The following is a 19,351-nucleotide window of genomic DNA, read 5'->3' as shown; positions in this document are numbered from 1 at the left end:
TTGCTTCATTTCGTCTCTTAGAAACATACTCAGGGATGTTCTACTTTAATGAGAGAGAAGCTCTGAATTCCTTGTTTTTAACTAGAATGAAAAAGTGAATATAATCTGTGCCTATATAAACATATCTCAATTATCTATGGGGGATTAATCACTTTGTAGATGAACTGTGGCAATTTATCTTCCCATTCTGGATTTCCCCTGATACCCAGTGTATTTTTTGGCTTTTTGCCTTCTGTTGGTTATGTGTGTTCTCAGGGAATGAAAAGTAATTTTAATATCTGCCTAGGCAAGAGATAATTAGCAAACTAAATTTTTCTATCTCATAATGCAAAGGACAAATAGAATTGAATTTTATTAACTTGTGGCTTTAATTGTTCATGCCACTAATACAGATGCTTACCACTGATAATGGATAGATTTTGTGCTCAGTTATTACCACACAAAGGCAAGAAATATAGAGGAAAGCCTCTAGAGTACTGGAAGAACAAGCCATGGAACATTTGGGAGAGGAATTACACAGTCTTGGAATACAGATAAATTACAATCTGCTTCTTTGTAGGAAATATCTATGTCATAGAAACAGCCAAAGATCAAAAAGGGATGGATAAAACTGTTGTGAATGTATTCATAAAGAAGCATACTTTGAGCTCCTTCTTGCCATGCAGAGTTTATTATAAGCATTTACTTATTTGCATAAAGATTTCAGCTTTATTAGTATTTTGCTGAACATGACTACTGCTTATGGTATTGTGTGTTTCCTACATAGGGTTTCTATTATATCTGATATATTTTTGTAAATATTTACTCAGTGCATTTATTTAATATTTATGTTTAGACCATCTGTATGAGGGATTTGACCTTCTCTGCTTATGGTGATAATACATCATATTTTTAATAGCATCATTTGATTATTTTATTCTTTTTTGCATTTCTGCCTAGTCTCTCAACTTTTTATGCACACATATACACATTCACAATAGAGAATGAATAAGGAAGCTACAATTTGAACCCAGATCCTCTGAAGACAGAACACTTTATATACCATACTGACTAAAGAAAGAATAAATGACAATTGAAGACTTCCCACCAAGTCATAGGTCAGCCACAAATTGAGGACACCTATTTCTTGCCTCTGAGTTTACTCCAGGGCTTTTTCTAGTGCTCTGGGCACTGTTTCCAGATCAGATTCACCTTGAATTGCCAGCTTCTTCCTTCTGTTTACTCCTCCACCACCAAACCATATCTTCATTTGTTCCTCTTTGTTTATGAGATGGGCTCCTTGAGTCTCCAAAGATATCTTATCCTTACCTTCCTTGAATAATCTAATCATGTCTCCTTGAATGGACCTTTTTTCAGCCACTAATTTGCTCCCTGTACCCATTCTGGAATCATTAACACACTTGGACTCCCTTATGCTTTCCCAGATTAGGGATTCTGAACCAATCATTTTAGACTTATTCACCCCTTCCATTGTCTCCTGTGGAATGAGAATTTGATGATTAACAAACTTGTTTTCCTTTTAAACCTTTTTCTTTCTCAGTCCTTTCATCTTCTAGCTTTCACTGAGTCTTGGCTCTCTTCTTCCTTCTTCCTTCTTCCTTCTTCTTCCTTCTTCCTTCTTCCTTCTTCCTTCTTCTTCTTCTTCTTCTTCTTCTTCTTCTTCTTCTTCTTCTTCTTCTTCTTCTTCTTCTTCTTCTTCTTCTTTCTTCTTCTTTCTTCTTCTTCTGCTTCTTCTTCTTCTTTTTCTTTCTTCTTCTTCTTCTTCTTCTTCTTCTTTCTTTTTCTTCTTCTTCTTCTTCTTCTTCTTCTTCTTCTTCTTCTTCTTCTTCTTCTTCTTCTTCTTCTTCTTCTTCTTCTTCTTCTTCTTCTTCTTCTTCTTCTTCTTCTTCTTCTTCTTCTTCTTCTTCTTCTTCTTCTTCTTCTTTCTTCTTCTTTCTTCTTCTTCTTCTCAGGCAATTGGAGTTAAGTGACTTGCCGAGGTCACACAGCTAGGAAGTGTTAAGTGTCTGAGGCCAGATTTTAACTCAGATCATCCTGTCTTCAGGACTGATGCTCTATCCACTGTGGCACTTAGCTGCCCCTCTTGGCTCTTTCTTAATAATTCTTAACCTCAGTCATACTATCCAGTAATGGTTGAACTTTAATTCATATTTCTGTCACTGTTCTTACTGAGGGAATTAAAATAGTATTTATTCACCATTGCCATTCTCAAGTGATTCCTCTTCCCAGTAACTTCTGTTCCTTTGAGGTTCATTAAATCCAAATATATCATATCCACTCAAGATTCTGGTAGCTTAGCCTACTAATCCTCAGGACACTCTCCTTCCACCCTAAATGGGATTAGTCCCTGACTCACAGAAATTTTTCCTCCCAATTCTTGCCCTTTTACCAGGAATAGTTCTTATGATTACTCTTCTGTTCTACTTCAGCTAAACAGAGATGTTCCTATCCCTGACCTTGCCATCACCTTCAAGTGTTCTTCCATGCCCATAACTCTGAAATTCCTTTATTTGATTAGTCTTTTCTCATTCCATCTTCTCCTCTGCCTTACCACCCCATAACCCTGCTCTTTATCTTCATTGTGACTTCTAATTCCTACAAACTTCAGTTCTTTCCCAACATGTTGCTTAGTCTTACCATTTCTATCTTTAGGTACCTCTCACATTAATTCCTCTCTCTCCACTTACAAAATGGCCATGTTGTTGCAGTTCCTAGCCCTCACCATTATTACCCTTCTGTAATACCACAAGAACCTTCTAATTGTTCTCCCCAAGTTTCCAAGTCTCTTCCCAATTGACCTATCCTACAGCTGCCAAAATGACTGTCCTCAAATGCAGGTTGACTGTGTCCGCCTCCGTTAGTGATTTCCTACTCCCTTCAGTTTCAAATATAAAGTCATCTACTTGAATTCCTTCAGAACCTGACCTTTTCCTACCTTTCTAAATTTCCACGTTTCTTACACTTTACTCCCCTCCACCTCCTATTAGATGTATTAACACTGGCATTCTTTTTGTTCCTGAAACGAAATATTCTATGTACAAAGTTATTTACATGTTGCCTTCTCTTTTATAGACTGTGAATTCCTTGAGGGGAGGGTCTACATTTTGGCTTTTCTTTGTATCCCCAGTGCTTAGCATATCATAAGCACTTAATAAATGTTTATTGGCTACTTATATGATGGAAGATAAAAGCTAGAGTGTGGGATTTTACAGAATAAATGAGTAGATGATAAGGAATTAGATCTAGAGGAGTATTTCTGGAAGTCTGGCAGTAAAGGGAATCATTAGTGGGCATACTGCTGGACCTGGTGCTGGAACCTCCAGTGCCCTAAGCACTGTACCACCAGCTGCTTTGATGGTATTCTAGCATAATAGTCAGTACAAACAGAGCTCTGTCTTACAGTGCAGGGGTGCAGTGAGAGCAGGTAGCAACAACTATACTGTTTAGGAAGAAGTAGTTGAAGTCAGAAGTCCCACCAGGTGGCAGCTGCTCCCAGGTAAACTTTGCTCAGCTCTGTCTTGTCCTCCACAGTGATCTCTATGTCTGACCAATGTCCTACATTCTTTGTCCTCCCCAAGAGTGCTCTATTTCCTCAGATCGCTTCTTCCCAAATGAATTTTTCTTTAAAAGTTGATTTTGGGAAACATTTCATGCTGCTTGTCCCATAGAGACCAAAATTGCTAACTACAGCTCTGCTATAAGTTCCTATATATAAAGCGGTTTATTCCTGGATGGCTATTATAATGTTTTTCTTCTTACAACACAGTTTAAAGACAGCGTGTTCTTCTATCCTGGAGGGATTTGCTATAACATTTTAAGCTAGAGGTTTAGCTAATCAGTGTACGTATGGAATACCTATGTCTTTAGTTTCAATTTTTAATACTGAAAATTTAAGGAAAATAGGAAAATCAAAACATTGTGCTGAGATTTAAAATTTTTTCATTCATTTTTCCCTTTTTTCTTTATTCAACTCATTTTTCTTTAAAAAGTAACATAGTTTTAAATGTCTTGAGTCTGTCATGAGTCTTGAGATAGAGCAATATCAACAGCTAAAGTTTCTGTTATCTATATGATATCATAATAAAAGTCTCCTATTGCTCATACACTCAATCTTTAAAAATTTGTTTTTATTAATATCTTTTTTACTTTTATTTCTAAATATATTGCTCCCCATTTTCCTCTTCAGCCTGTTATCCCCTGAAACAGATGTTTTTTAAAGAAAAAAAAGCAATTCTGTAAAACCCACCGATACAAAAGCTGTTTCTAACAGTTTGCTGTATTTAGGGGTGAGCTGAAGCCAGCTCACATCAGCTTGCAAAGATCAGTTGTTAAATTTCCAGTACTAGTGCTTATACCTAGGAAACTGGCAAATGCTATAAGTCACAGATTGATTTATTATTTTGTTAATTTTCTAGACTTATGAAAATTATGAAGCATTAGTAATTCAGATTAAACTTAAATGTGTTGTGGGTACATTCCTCCCTCCCAAATCTGATTGTTTACCAATCCATTGATGAGTATATTTTGTATCTATAGTCTCCAACTTCTATTAAGAAAAGAGAGTGGCTACACTCATAATTCTAACATATAAAATTCTTACAAATGAGATTAATTACAATATATGAAGTATATGAACATATAATTACAACATATAAAGATCACATCATGCAACCTTTGAGAAAATTAAAGCCTCACCTTTATTTTATACATATCAGTCAGTATACAGTTTATTACACGAGTTGTGCTTTGTTTACAATATATTATATTGCTTCAAGCCAATGCAAAAAATTCATACATTATATTTCTACTTTGCTGTATACAATATATTATATTGTATAAATGTGACTTAAAAGAATGTTTTTAATACTGAGAATTCAGGAAAAACAGGAAAATCAAAACATTGTGCTGAGATTTTTAAACATTTCATTCATTTTTTCCCTTTTTTTCTTCATTCACTCATTTTTCTTTAAAAAGTAACATAGCTTTAAATGTCTAATGTTTAGATCTAAATATCTGATTTTTAGATTTAAATAACTGACATTTAAATCTATATCTAAACAATAAAGTTTTTTTTAAAGGGCAAAACATAGTAGCCAATCATAGCAATCATTGCCTTACCCATTCTATCTCTATGATGTGTGTGTGTTTTAAGTCCAGGGTGCCCCTCTATAATGTGCCCCAATCTCCTATCTTATCTTTGCATTTTCAGTTTTGGAAAATCATCTGCAGCTAAGTTTAACCTGGTCAATGGACTTTCTAACAGAAAAGTCGTTAAAAAGAATCGAAATGAGACCTATACCATCATGCTAAAGAAGCACATAGAAGACTTAAAAGGAAAATCAGCTTGGTGATTTATAATGAAGCTAATAAAATTCAGGCCAGTATTCTTCCCTGTAATGAACAGCATTTTAACATTCAACACATGAAAGGTTAACAAAGGCTATGAACTTGGTGTAACTTAAAACGTTTCAGATGCTGGGGGTTCACCAGATGTAATTGGATTCAGGTGGAACATGCTTCTCTTCGGCCTTTTTAAGTAAAGGCGTGTGCTGTCTGTGCTTGATAACTGGTGGCTTTAGGGCATGCATGAGGCTGGCTCCGTACCCTGAAAAATTAACCACAGTTTAAGAGAAAAGAAACTACAAAAACAGACCCTTCAGGTTCACGGGGAACTATTCTGATGGGATCCTTTTTCCCTCTCTGGCCAACTGGCCCAGCCACAAAAACCACAATGTGGAGCTACCTGAGTGAGGATTGTGGGACCAGTTTTGAATTGAAGGATGTCAGAGGTCATCTGGTAAAAGGGCTTTTAGCCTGGGGTCCATGAAGTTTAAAAAAATACATTTTTGATGGTTGTATTTCAATATAATTGGCTTAGTTTATAATCCCATGAATTTTTATTTTATGCATTTAAAGACATCCTTCTGAGGAGAGGTATCACCAGACTGTCAAAGAGTTTCATGAGAGAAAAAAAAAAAAAGGTTAAGAACTTATGATCTAGTCCAAACATTTCACCTTACAGATGATGAGGAAACTGATGTCCAGAGAAGTGATTTGCCTAATGTTACATTGGTACCTACAAGATCACAGGAGTTCATTGATTTGTGATGGGATTTGATTACATCAAATCAGATTTATCTTTATACGAAGTCCCTGCCAGAGTAACATAATTTTGATAAGCAAAGTGTTGGACTGGATATCCTAGGAATCTTATCAATCTTATCCATGTCAAGGGCAATTATGAGGTTGAAAAGAAATGCATATTTTTCAGCCAAGGCCATTAAATTCATAATGTTGATTTACAAAAAGAGAATGTTAACCTCTGCAATCTGATCATAGCCTTTCTTTTGTTCCACTTTATAATCAATTTAAGCTATAGCGATAGGAATAATTTTATACTCCTTCCTTGCTCCCAAATGATCAGATCTATCTTGTTCACTTGCAGGACCCCATTTGTAGGGTTCTTTGGGCAGATACTGGAATGGTTTGCCATTTCTTCCCCCAGCTCCTTTTACAGATGAGGAACTTGAAGCAGGAAGGGTTTAGTGGCTCAACCAGGATCACATCTGAGGTCAGATTTGAATTCAGGTCTTTCTGATTCTAGATCTGGTGGTCTATCCACTATACCACCTAGCTGCCCCTGGATTTATCTCCTAGAGACATAGCAAAATGAAAAACAGCAATAATCCTAGGTGAATTTAGTGCCTATTCATCATTAGAGTTAAAAAGATAATTTTAAAGAGCTTATTCTCAATAATGACTCTCATGCTCTTGGAAATAAAGGTGGGGATGGAGTAGGGATTGTATCTGTTTGGGAACTCCCTTCCCACCAGCCCAGGCCAGGAGTGCCGTGATAGCGATATATTGAGAACCAGTTGGTGCCATGGAAAACCTGCTAGTTGAGAAGCAATTTAGTTGTATGACCCTGAGAACACTTAATCTTTCTAAGCCTCAGTTTTTCTATCTGTAAAATGAGGAAGATAATGGCATCTACTTCATGAGGCTTAAATAATTTCATCTTTGGGAAGTGCTTTGCAAACCTTTATTCACTATCTAAATGTCAGATATTCAGCTATTACTATTTCAAGTAGTTCAACTTGCTCCAATTCTGTCTGTAAATTCTCAGAGTGGGTTCTCTCAGTGTAGGGAGGCAGGATATTTCAGATGAAAGACTGCCGAGTTTGGAGTCAAAGAAGCAGGGTTCAAATATTTGCCCTGGAACCTTGTGACCTTGTCAAGTCATGACCTTGCTGGGTCTGTTTTGTCATGTGTAAAATAAAGAAGTTGATGTAGGTGATCTAGGAGATCTCTTTCAACTCTATGCTCACAATCTTATAACTTTTGCTTACCTTGATATCAGTTCTTAATTCTAATTCAATTCACCAAATGGATTTCCCCCAAATCTAGAAAATCAGGCCCTGCCAGCAACACCTTCCTGTATGGTAACCAATTTCGTTTTATTTTAATGACATTTCTTTTGCAAGCAGCAAAATGTCATTTAATAAGTTTTACATTTTTTGATAGAAAAAAGTTTAAAGATACACTAGTGGAGGCTAATTAAAAATGAAAAAAACAAACAAGACAAAAGTAAGTTTATGCCACTGATCAAGTCAGAATTGGTGTCTTGTTTGGTGGTTTTGACTTTCTAGTGTATAAAATCCAAAGTTGAAAACCACATGAAGTACCATACCAGGGAACATACCAGGGGAAAACAAAGTCTGCCACCTGAAATCCACCCACTTCCCTTTGAGAAAAGGATGACCCTGGGTAAAGTTATGAAGTAGATTACATTGCCAGGGTTCTCCTGTCCCCATCCAGGTGCCCAGTGTTCTCATGCTTCTGTCTATATGGCCAGAACCTCTTTGGGTTTTGCTTTACTGAGATCTCCCCTTCCTTGATAGCACTACACATCCCAAAATTTCTCTATCACTCTATCCCCAAATCAAAATTTGCTTATGCCTGCTTCCTCAGGGCTTGAGGGAGTGCGCTAGCATAATTGGATCACTTAGTTGCTTTTTAACAGTGTTCTGGGCACACAATGCCTTATCCCCAAAGAATGACTTCTCATGGAGGGAATTTCAGATACCATGCCATAACAATGGGTGGAGGAGACTATGGATGGGACTATTTGGAATATTCAATTCAGACTATGTCAGTTCTGATCAAATCACCCTATATACGTGACAGTCTCTTCTACTCCCCCCCTTTTTTCTCATAGTTTGGAGTAGGTAAACTATCCTCTGACTTGGGAACTCAGAGTTGTGAAAGTATTAATCACATCAAGGTGAATAACATTTGTTGCTGTCCCCTTCTCCATCATGAAAGCCGTGTTTTCTTATATATAGATGGAAAATGGGTCCAGATCATTGGAGTAAAAATATTGAAAAGGCTGAATGACACAGGGGGCAGTGTTGGAGAAGGAACTAGATTAAAATTCTTTGTCTAACTCTGTCACTCTGGACTAGTCACTTAAGTACTTCTAGGATCAGTTATTTGTTTTGTTTTGTTTTTTCAATCTTTAAAACAGGAGAAATACAATTGCTAAATGATCAAAGGATATCTACAGACAATTTTCAAATGATGAAATTAAAGTCATCTATAGTTATATGAAAAATGCTCTAAATCACTATTGATTTAAAAAGTGCAAATTAAAACAACTCTGAGGTACCACCTCCCACCTCTCAGATTGGCTAAGATGACAGAAAAAGATGGTAAATGTTGGAGGGGATGTGGGAAAACTGGGACACTAATGCATTGTTGGTGAGGTTGTGAACTGATCGAACTATTCTGGAGAACAATTTGGAGCTATGCCTAAAGGGCTATCAAACTGTTCATATCTTTTGACCCAGCAGTGTCATTACTGGCTCTGTACCCTAAGGAAATCATAAAGGAAGGAAAAGGATCCACATTTGTAGCAGTTCTTTTTGTGGTGGAAAGAATTGGAAAATGAGTAAATGCCCATCAATTGGAGAATGCCTGAATAAGGTATAGTATATGAAAGTAATGGAATATTATTGTTTTATAAAAAATGATGAACAAGCTGATTTTAGAAAGGCCTGGAAAAATTTACAGAAACTGATACTGAGCAAAACAAGCAGAACTAGGAATACATTGTACACAATAATAGCAAGAATGTGTGATCAACTATGAAAGACTTGCTTCTTTTCAGTGGTTCAGTATCTAAAAGCAATCCCAATAGACTTTAGACAGAAAATGCCGTCTGCATCCTGAAAAGGAACTAAGGAGACTGAATGTAAATCAACACATGCAATTTTACTTCATTTTTCTGTTTTATTTTTTAAATCTCTCTCATGTTTTTTTTCCCTTTTGTTCTGATTTTTCTCTCCCAACATGATTCATAAAGTAATATGTATTAAAAATAAATAAATTTATTAGAAAAAATAAAATAAGATAGGGGAAATAGTAACAACTACTTCACAGAGTTGTGAAAATAAAATTAGCTAGTACATGTCTAGTGCTTTGCAAATCATAAAGTTCATCAAACTGTGAACTCCTAAGGATTATTTTTGCCTTTTTTTTGTATTCTCATTATTTAGTTCAGTACCTGGTACATAGTCAGTTTAATAAATGCCAGTGGATAGAGTGTCATAGTTGAAGTCAGAGAGATCTGAATTTAAATCTGACCTTGGACATTTACTAGCTGTGACTAGCAAGTCATTAATGCTGTTTGCCTCAGTTTCCTCATCTGTAAAATAAACTGGAAAAGAAAGTGGCAAATCACTCTTGTATCTTTGCTAAGAATACCCTAAAAGTGGTCATAGTCAGCCATCATTGAAATGATTATACAAAAAGAAGTCTAGAAATATGAATTATATAGTTAGAGTAATGGAATGGGAAAAGCCACAGAATTTATAATCAGAGAATCTCAGTTAAAATTCCAAGTCAATCAGCATTGAGTTTTAATTTATTTAAAGTCTATCATTTATTTGTTATATGGTCTGGTATAATTGACACAATTTCTCTAGGTCTCATCTTCATCATCTGCAAAGGGATTCAGCTGGTATGTTGGCCATCTGTAATCCCTAAGGCTAAGAGGCTGAGATTAGCAATCTCTTGAGATGGGAATTTAGAAGATGCTCTAAATTAAACCAATTGGGTGTGGGGAGAATCTGTTTAAATCTAATATGGAGCAGGTTAAAGCTCCTATGCAGATAGGACTAGCTAGTGAGTGGCCACTGTGCTTCCAACCTAACAGAGGTAGGGATATCCAGTGTGTACTTATCTCTGTCTTTTCTTTTTCTTTTTTATTTATCCAGTTTATTTTTAAAGTAATATTTTCTCTAATTATATGTAGAACAATTTTAAACTTTTTTTTTTTTTTTAGTTCTGAGTTCCAAATTCTATCCTTCCCTTTCTCTCTTACCCTCTCTCTGAGATTTTAAGCAATCTGATACAGGATATTGTATGTGTATTTTAAAAAGGTGGGGGATAGGGGTTTGATGGAAGATATTATTGCTGAATTTGGAGTCCCAGGACCTGAGTTAGAAACCTAGCTTTGTGATCTTGGGCAAATCACCTAACTTTTCTAGGCTTTCTATACTCTTTTTAACCTGTAAAGCAAAGGGGTTGTACTAGTTCAGAGGTGTCTCTCTATGATGTCTCTATGTGTCTCTCTGTCTTTGTCTCTGTCTCTGTTTTTTCTCTGTCTCTCTTCTCTCTCTCTTTTCTCTCTCTTCTCTCTCTCTCTCTCTGTCTCTCTGTCTCTGTCTCTATCTCTGTCTCTGTCTCTGTCTGTCTCTGTCTCTGTCTCTGTCTCTCTCTCTGTCTCTCTCTGTCTGTCTCTCTGTCTGTCTCTCTGTATCTCTCTCTCTCTCTCTGTTTCTCTCTCTCTCTCTCTCATACACACACACACACACACACACACACACACACCCCAACTTCCAAATACTTCTGATTGCAGTTAAACCAGATTAAAATGTAATTGGGAAATATTTAGCAAAATATATGAAAGTACTCACAATATTGGCAATATTCCATTTTAAACTGTCAATATGGGAGCTACAGGGATCCTCATGTATAGGTGGACCTTTGTACTTGCATTTGATATCATTGTTCTAGATCAAAGCTTCTTAAGCTATGGGTTGTGACCTCATATAGGGTTACATAACTGGATGTGAGGGTTGTGAAAAATTTGACCACAGTAAAAGGTGTCAAATATTCTGCCAAGATTTCATTCTTTATGTCAAAAAAACCCAGGCACATCCATCTCATTAGTATGCAAATTTGCTTTCATTTTCTTAAAAAGGGAAAAAGTACATGTGTAACAAAGAATTGTTTTTAAATGAATTTCTTTGTGATTTAATCTCAACAAATGTTTTATTTTATCTTTATTATATGTTTGTGTAATACACATACATTTATTATATTCAGAGTCATGTAAAAATTTCTTGATTGAAAAGGTTGTGAGTGGGGAAAAAATGCCTTTCAATGTACTCTAAACCTAGAGTCTTAGGACCACTGAGTTCACCTTTCAGTTTAAATCTATAATTATTCCACACTGGCTCTAAAAGTCCAGGCTTGCTAGTCCTTAGTGATCCGTAAGCAAAGGACTTCTGGGATATCTGTATGATTTTGAGCCTATTTAAATTACCTGCATAGACTTTCCAATACTTCATTTTTCCCTCAATGGGTTCACCCAAACACAGTTATCTCTTCCACATCATGAGGAGGGATATGCCTCTCCCCCACCCTCTGTCATCTAAAAAATATGCATAAATTTTTTGTCCATCCTTTCATACCAGAGATTTTTTTTTCTTTTAGGGGATATTTATAGTACCTTATTATAAAATTTGGGTTATTATACAATACCATGCATATATGTTATGCGTTTCTGAGTTTCTAAACTTTTTTGTGTTGTCTGATGATTTCTGGGTGTTATTTGTGGCTTCTGCAAAATTCTCCCCAAATTCTCCTTTAATTTCTTATATCAACCCACAGTATATTGAAACCAAGATGGGGAAAGTCGAGATGTAGAAGTGATAACTGTATCCTTGACCCTACTTACAACTTTTAATAAATTCACTGTTAAAGTTGCTAAGTCAGTTGTACAACATCTCAATGTTCCATGGGCACAGTGTCATTTTAAAATTCCAGAGAAGACCTTTATATTAAAGAGTCAATGGAATGCCAATTTCAAATTTGATTTAAATAGATCAAATTATGACTGGCAAGTATTTCATCATTTGCAATCTGCTGCATCAGTGAGTCAAAAGTTACTTTAACCAGAGGCAGTTTTTAATTACAACATATCCTCACCTCTGGAGCCAGTGGGATGGGAGTGACAGAAAGTTAAGGGAAATTCTGGGGCCCACTCTAACATATATCAGTTCCCACTCACTTTTGTTGCAATGTCGTCCGTGCCAGCCTTCCCTACACTGGCATTTATTGGGCTCCTGGCAGGTCCCATGTGCTCCACAACCAGGCTCACAGACAGCTAGAATCAGAGAATAGTGCAAAGAAAGCTTTCTGAATGTTTGTTTTCAGTCCAAATTATGCAGTTACTTTTCCTGCTGCTCTGTAAAATGTGTTAGTTTTGGCCTAATCCCTCTTACTTGAGTGAGGAGAGGTGTTTTTTTCTTAAGTCATTCTCTAGTAGAATTAGCACACAGTCCTCTCAGTTACCTAAGAGATTAAACGATGCATGATGCCTTGTGGCCACAAAAGGTGGCTCAGGCCCAGTAGGGCTTTGACAGTGCAGGACAGTGACACATGATTATCTTTTAGGAAGTTTATTATCTTTAGAAAGCTTTGTATGTTCTTTCTCCCTTTCTCTCCTTCCCTCCTTTGCTTCTCTCTCCTCTCTCTCTCTCTCTCTCTCTCTCTCTCTCTCTCTCTCTCTCTCTCTCTCTCTCTCTCTCTCTCTCTCTCTCTCTCTCTCTCTCTCTCTCTCTCCCTCTCTTTCTTTCTTTCTGTCTCTCTTTCTCTCTTCTCTCTCTCTCCATCTCCCTCTCTCTTTCCTCCCTCATTCCTTTGCCTCCTTCTCTCCTTTCCCTACTTCTCTCCATTCCCCCATCTCCTTCCCCTCCCTCTCCCTTTCCCTTTCTTTCTTCTTTGCCTCCTTCTCTTCTTTGCCTCTCTCTCTCCCTTCCCCCTCTTTCCCTGCCATCTCTGTCTCTCTTTCCTCCCTCTCCTTTTTGCCCCTTCTGGCCTTTTCCTCCCTCTCTCCATTTCCCTCCTCTCCCTTCCCTCCCTCTCTTCTTTTCCTCCTTTTCTCTGTTCCCTCCCTCTTTTTCTTTCCTCCCTTTTCTCATCCCTTCCTTCCCTCTTTTCTTTTTTACCTTCTCTCCTCTCTCTTCCTCTACTCTTTTTTCTTTTCTCTCCTTTTTTCTTTCTTTTCTCTCCCCTTTATCCTTCCCCCTTTATCCCCTTTTCTTTTTTTCTTCCCATTCTTTTTTCTCTTCTCTTTCTTCTCATCTCCTCTGTTTTTCTTTTCTTTGTTCTCCTCTTCTTTATAAGCTTGGAGTTTTCATAATTCTAAGAACCCACATAAATAAAACTGACACATTAGTGAAGACAAATTAAAATGCTACCGGTGTAGCAATAATATATAGCAAATACAGGAGTGATATTCCAGGAGACATCCTTTTTTTACCCCTTAACCAAGTGGATTAAGTGTATCAGGTACTCACGTTTAGAACAGAGATCTCCTTGGTAGCCTTTGGAACATTTGCATTTATTTTTACCAATACATTTACCACCATTTCTACAGGTTTGCTGACATTTGCCTAAAAGAGAAAGCCATATATTAAAAGGTATCTAGTATAGTTAGGCCTAGACCTGAGATCAGTTCTTGCCAAGGGCATAACTTGTATGATCCTAGGCAAATCAATTAAAATTGTGACCTGATCCCCATTCTGGGGAGCAATTTGGAACTATGCCTAAAGGGCTATCACACTGTGCATACTCTTTGATCCAGCAGTGTTACCACTGGGCCTGTATCCCAAAGAGATCATTAAAAAGGGAAAATGTTTATGGCAACCCTTTTTGTAGCGTCAAGGAAATGGAAACTGAATGCCGATCAGTTGGAGAATGGCTGAATAAGTTATAGTATATGAATGTTATGGAATATTATTGTTCTGTAAGAAATGACCAGCAGGATGATTTCAGAAATGCCTGGAGAGACTTGCATGAACTGATGCTGAGTGAAGTGAGCAGAACCAGGAGACCACTGAACATGGCAACATCAAGATTATGTGATGATCAGTTCTGATGGATGTGGCTCTTTTCAATAATGAGATTATTCTGGCCAGTCCCAAAAGCCGTGATGGAAAGAACCATCTGTACCCAGACTCAGAACTGTGGGGACTGAATGTGGATCACTTCATAGCATTTTTGCCTTTTTCATTGTTGTTTGCTGGCTTTTTCCCCCCACTTTCTTCCCTTTTTGATTTTTCTTGTGCAAAATTTCTTGTGGAAATTTGTATAGAAGAAATGCACATGTTTAACCTATATTGGATCATTTGCTATCTAGGGGAGAGCAGTGAGGAGAAGGGAGGGAAACAAAATTTCGAACACAAGGTTTTGCAAGGATGAATGTTGAAAACTATTTTTGCATTAATTTTGAAAATTAAATAGGTTTTCCCCTATTAGAATATAAATTCCCTGAGAACAAGACTTGCTTTACCCAGCTTATCTGTTGCTAGAGCTCTTTGTTGGTTTCTGCATTGTGTTATCATTGTTATTATTATTACTATGACTATGATTTCTTGTTCTTCCTTCATTTTTGAAGAGAATCAATGTTGTCAAAATGATTTAAATAAGGTAGAGTTGTACAAAGTTGTCAGTGGTGAGATAAAAATCAAAAAGCTATTATTAAAAATAAAAGTAGTTTATGTCTATCAAAGTTTTGCAAACTGAATCCAAGAAGTTAGAAGTGGAAGAGATCTCAGTGGACATTCAGTCCATCCCATATCTGAAAAAGAATCTTTTTTTTATGATAATAACCAATTGTTGTCTGTCCTTTGCTTAAAGTTATGTGACAAAGAACCCAACACCTCTTAAGGTAGACCATTTCCCTTTGGGAGAATTCTAATCATCAGGAAATATGTTTCTGACATGACACTTAAAATTTGCTTCTTTGCAATATCAAATCATTATTCCTAGCTTCACTTTTTAGGAACAAACAGAACAAGTCTTATCCCATTTCTATGAAAAAGCCTTTCTAGTACTTGAAAACAGTTTTTATGCTCCCCTTGAGCTTTCTCATCTCCAGAATAAACATTCACAGTTTTTTCAGTTGACATAGACTCCGCCCCAGTTGACATGTCTCCATTCTAGTTGCTCTCTAGCTTATAAATGTTCTTTCTAAACTGTGGTACTCAAAACTGAAGATAATACTCCAAATGTAGATTGACCAAGACTTAGTATAGTCACTTCCTTATCTCTCTTAATGCAGCACAAAATTTCATTGACTTTTTTGTCTGTTATATCACCCTACTAATTCTTATTGAGTTTGCAGTCCACTAAAACCCCAAGACCTTTTTCATATAGACAATTTAACTATGTCATCACTTTTTTATACTTTTGAAATTGATTTCTTTTGGGGAGGGAGAGAGGAGGGACTTTTAAAGTAGATCTCTTGAACATAAGCATAAAAACATAAGCTTTTGTTCCTAATAAATGTAATAAATTCATATCCCTTCATAAATTTCAAAGTGGAACTCACTTTAAATCTCTCTAGACCTTCTTTTCCTGGGCTGAGGCTGGCTCATTTACTTTGCCTGAATCCATGCTAGTAATTTAGGATGTTTCCTCAAAGGGAAGGCTATGCTACTAAAGGTCACTCTTAGAGTCAGGTTTTCCCTATTAGAATATAAATTCTCTGCGAACAGGGCTTGCCTTAGCCAACTTATCTGTTGCTAAAGTTCTTTGTTGGTTTCTGCATTATGGATATCATTGCTGTTATTATAACTCTTACTTCTTGTTCTTCCTTCATTTTTGAAGACAACCAATGATGTCAAAATGATTTTAAATGAAGCAGAGTTTCAACAGTGGCAAAATAAAAAGCAAAATGATTGGCAATTGCCCAACATACAGTAATTGACTTTAGCAACTTCAACTTTTGATCAAGTTTTAGGTACTCCACACCACCTGTTTCAGGTACCTTCATGGCCATTGGAACAAAATTGTTCTTATTTCCCCTTCTGTTGGAGGAAACCTTCAAATACTTAGGATAGACATGCCCCTAATTCACTGATAGGTTTAAGCCTACCAGTTATCTTTAATTATTACTGTAATTATTAGTAATGATCATCATAGATCTCCCTGTCCTCTTTCTGTACAAATTCTATGTCAAAAATCATAAATAAATTTCACAATTTGATTTTTTTATTATTTTGAGCTTAACACTATTCTTAGCACATTATAAAAGGATAGCAAATATCTTCATTTATTCAATCTCACGTCACTGCAGGCTTAATTCCAATGAACATCAAACAATTAATGATGAATTTTTTATTCTGGTCATCTCATTTTGGTTGTACTTTTTACAAGATCCATGTAATCAACACTTTTTTTCAAAGATGAAGGGATTTTTTAAAAGAAAATAAATATTTCAAATTTCCTAAATTTCAATGTATATCAAATTTTCTTAAAGTAGGACACAATTATATTTGAAGAAATCTGTGTAGTCCTCTGAATGATCCAGGTTTCTCACCACACTTCTATCTTCTTTTTCAACTAAACAGGTTTTTCTGGAATTCTCATAATTTATAGCCTCATAGAACTTTAAATTGAGAAGATACTTTAGATATCATAATGATATACTGATATTTTTCCTCTCTAGAGTTTACTCTACCCATTCTATGACAGAATTTTTCAAGAGAGAAGAGAGAGATTAAGCCCAGGAAAGACCATTCAGATTGGAAACCACATCAAGGAACTTGGAAGAAAAAATTTCAGAAGGACTTACCAATTATTAGCTTTTCATAGCTCAAGGCTTCAAATATATTATTTCCCCCTCACACCTTTTTTTTTGTTTAATATTCATTTAAAGAAAAGCCTCTGGTATACACACAGAGAAGGAATGAAACTGTTGTTTCAAACAACTTCCCTCCTTTAGAAGCTTTTATTCTTCCTAGCTAGTTAATGTCTTGGGAAGATAGAGTCACAGGTCTAAGGATCTATATGTTTGCCTGAGGAAGGAGACACATTATAGCACCTAGGATTATGAACTACCTCCTCCTCCCACTCTTCAAACTTTTGGATCTATTCAATAATTAATCAGATTGCTGGAACAACAACAAAACCCTCTGACTGCCATTAAGGGCCCAGTTTGCTTTCAAACATCCTATTAAATAAGGTTCAATTAACCTGAGAAATTTCTGAAAGAGGAATTGTAACTATGTACCCTACAAACCTCTTTTATTCAACCACAGCCTGAAAGAGAGATTTTACTAGCTTTGGGTAAAATTGAGAACCATTCTCTATGTACTTCTGGTATAACTGATATCTTTCAACTTCTATCCTAAGAACTATTAGCCTTGGTGATATATTAGATCAAAACTTCTTAAACTGTGGGTTCCAATCCTATATGGAATCGTGAAAAGTGAAAGTGAGGGTTGTGAAATTATGATTTATTATCAGTAAATGTTTGATTTGTGTACCTTTTTTATATACCTATATCCCTGGGGTCATGTAAAAATTTCTTGGGTGAAAAGGAGTTATGAGTGGAAAAAATTTTAAAGAAGCTCTGTATTAGACAATCCCCTAAACTGTAAATTAAAACACAGTCTATGCCAAGTAGTTTTATGTCTTTCCCACCATCACCATCCAATCTCACTCCTCAGCAAAATAAAAATAACTCAAACAAAAAACTTACCCTATCACCAACTATAATTATGAAAAAAATTGATTTTCAGAAAGACAATTAAAAGAAGTATAAAGAATACTGATTCTGGAGTCAAATATCTAAGTTCAAATTCTAGCTCTTATGCTTGTGTGGCCTTGTCTAAATCGTTTAATCTGTCAATTTTCTCTTCTGTAATATTGGTAGTCTAATCTAGGAGTCCTTTCCAGCCCTACATCCTTTGAATATTGAAGTGAGAATTTCTCTTTACTTCCTAATAAATATTAGGTGACATAGTGGGATATAGTACCAGATCTGGAGCCAGGAAGATTCATCATCCTGAGTTCAAATCCAACTTTAGATACTTAATAGCTATGTGACACTGGGCAAGTCACTCTATAAAATGAGCTGGAACTGGAGAAACTTCAATATCTTTGCCAAGAAAACCCCAAATGAGGTTACAAAGAGTCAGACACAACTGAACAACAACAAATATTTTATCTTTTCAGCACATAAAATTGACTCAGATATTTGACTCCAGAATTACCTGTTTCTCCCAAAAAGAACACACCGCCATTCCCTGAAGAATGGATGAAGAATTATTCCTTAGGAAAATTTTATTTTAAAAATCATGAACACTAAATGGGGAGGAATTTTGGCACCTTTTATTTTTTCACCTTCTTAGCCAATGAGTGTTAGTTCAGATGGAAGCTAGTCTAACTTCCAGAAATTCAGCAAAGTTAAAATAGTCAATGTTCTACTAAGTGTCCCAGCAAGATTTTAAATACAATTCTCTTGACTCTAGTTCTAATGGTCTCTATATAAGGGTAATTTCCCTACCTTTACACGTCACCTCTTCTAATTGGCCTTGATGATTTAATCTTTGCACTTCCAGGCTTATATGAAAGGATGAACAAAAAGTGAAGCAGAGATATTCAGTTGGCAAACATATATTGCCAGCCTTCATGATTCTCTACTCCTACCTTTCCACTTATGTTCCTCGTTGTTTAGTCATTTCAGTTGGAGTCTAAACTTTCCTATTGTTTATATTTTTTTCCCTGCTTGGGGTAGGAAAGGAGATGTGAATAACCCTTCCTAACTCAGGCTCAATTTCCACAATCTTTTCCTGTATCATAGGACTTATTAAGTTGTTTTTCCACGATTCATTTCATAAGGTGTGGTTCAGGTTTCCTTGAGCCTTCTTATTACATGCATAAAGATATGTTTATTTCTTAGGACTTTCTGTGTATACTTTCCTCTGGGGCCTGTAATGGAATTGATATTGCAACCAGGTGGTTCAGTAGATGGAGAATTAATTAGGCCTGGAGTCATAAAGAGCTTCAGATTCTTAAGATTTGTATGTTCCTGGAGAAGTGACTGCTGTCTGCCTTGATTTCCTCAATTGTTAAATAAAGATAATTTTAGTTTCTACCTCATAGGATTGTCACTAGATTCAAAGGAAATATTTGCAAAATGCCTCACACATAGTAAGTGATTGTTCCCTTTTCCTTCCATAGGGAACATGAACACATAGATGTTATAAAC

At 36.1% G+C, this 19,351-nt stretch overlaps 1 protein-coding gene across 1 annotated transcript in view; it reads right to left on the bottom strand.

The window, feature by feature from the left end:
- Window positions 1-4,673: 4,673 nt before the first annotated feature.
- Window positions 4,674-19,351, bottom strand: part of WIF1 (WNT inhibitory factor 1) — a 109,646-nt gene continuing 94,968 nt past the window's right edge. Inside the window, exons 8-10 of the mRNA XM_074269724.1 lie at window positions 13,650-13,745; window positions 12,359-12,454; window positions 4,674-5,605 (exon numbers count right to left, since the gene is read on the bottom strand). Of these exons, the coding sequence (XP_074125825.1) occupies window positions 5,484-5,605; window positions 12,359-12,454; window positions 13,650-13,745 (314 nt within the window). The 3' untranslated portion in view covers window positions 4,674-5,483. The remainder of the gene's footprint in view (window positions 5,606-12,358; window positions 12,455-13,649; window positions 13,746-19,351) is intronic.

This window comes from Sminthopsis crassicaudata, chromosome 5 (assembly GCF_048593235.1).
Source record: "Sminthopsis crassicaudata isolate SCR6 chromosome 5, ASM4859323v1, whole genome shotgun sequence".
NCBI classification, from domain to species: Eukaryota; Metazoa; Chordata; class Mammalia; order Dasyuromorphia; family Dasyuridae; genus Sminthopsis; species Sminthopsis crassicaudata.
This window is presented reverse-complemented; position numbering and strand designations above follow the sequence as displayed.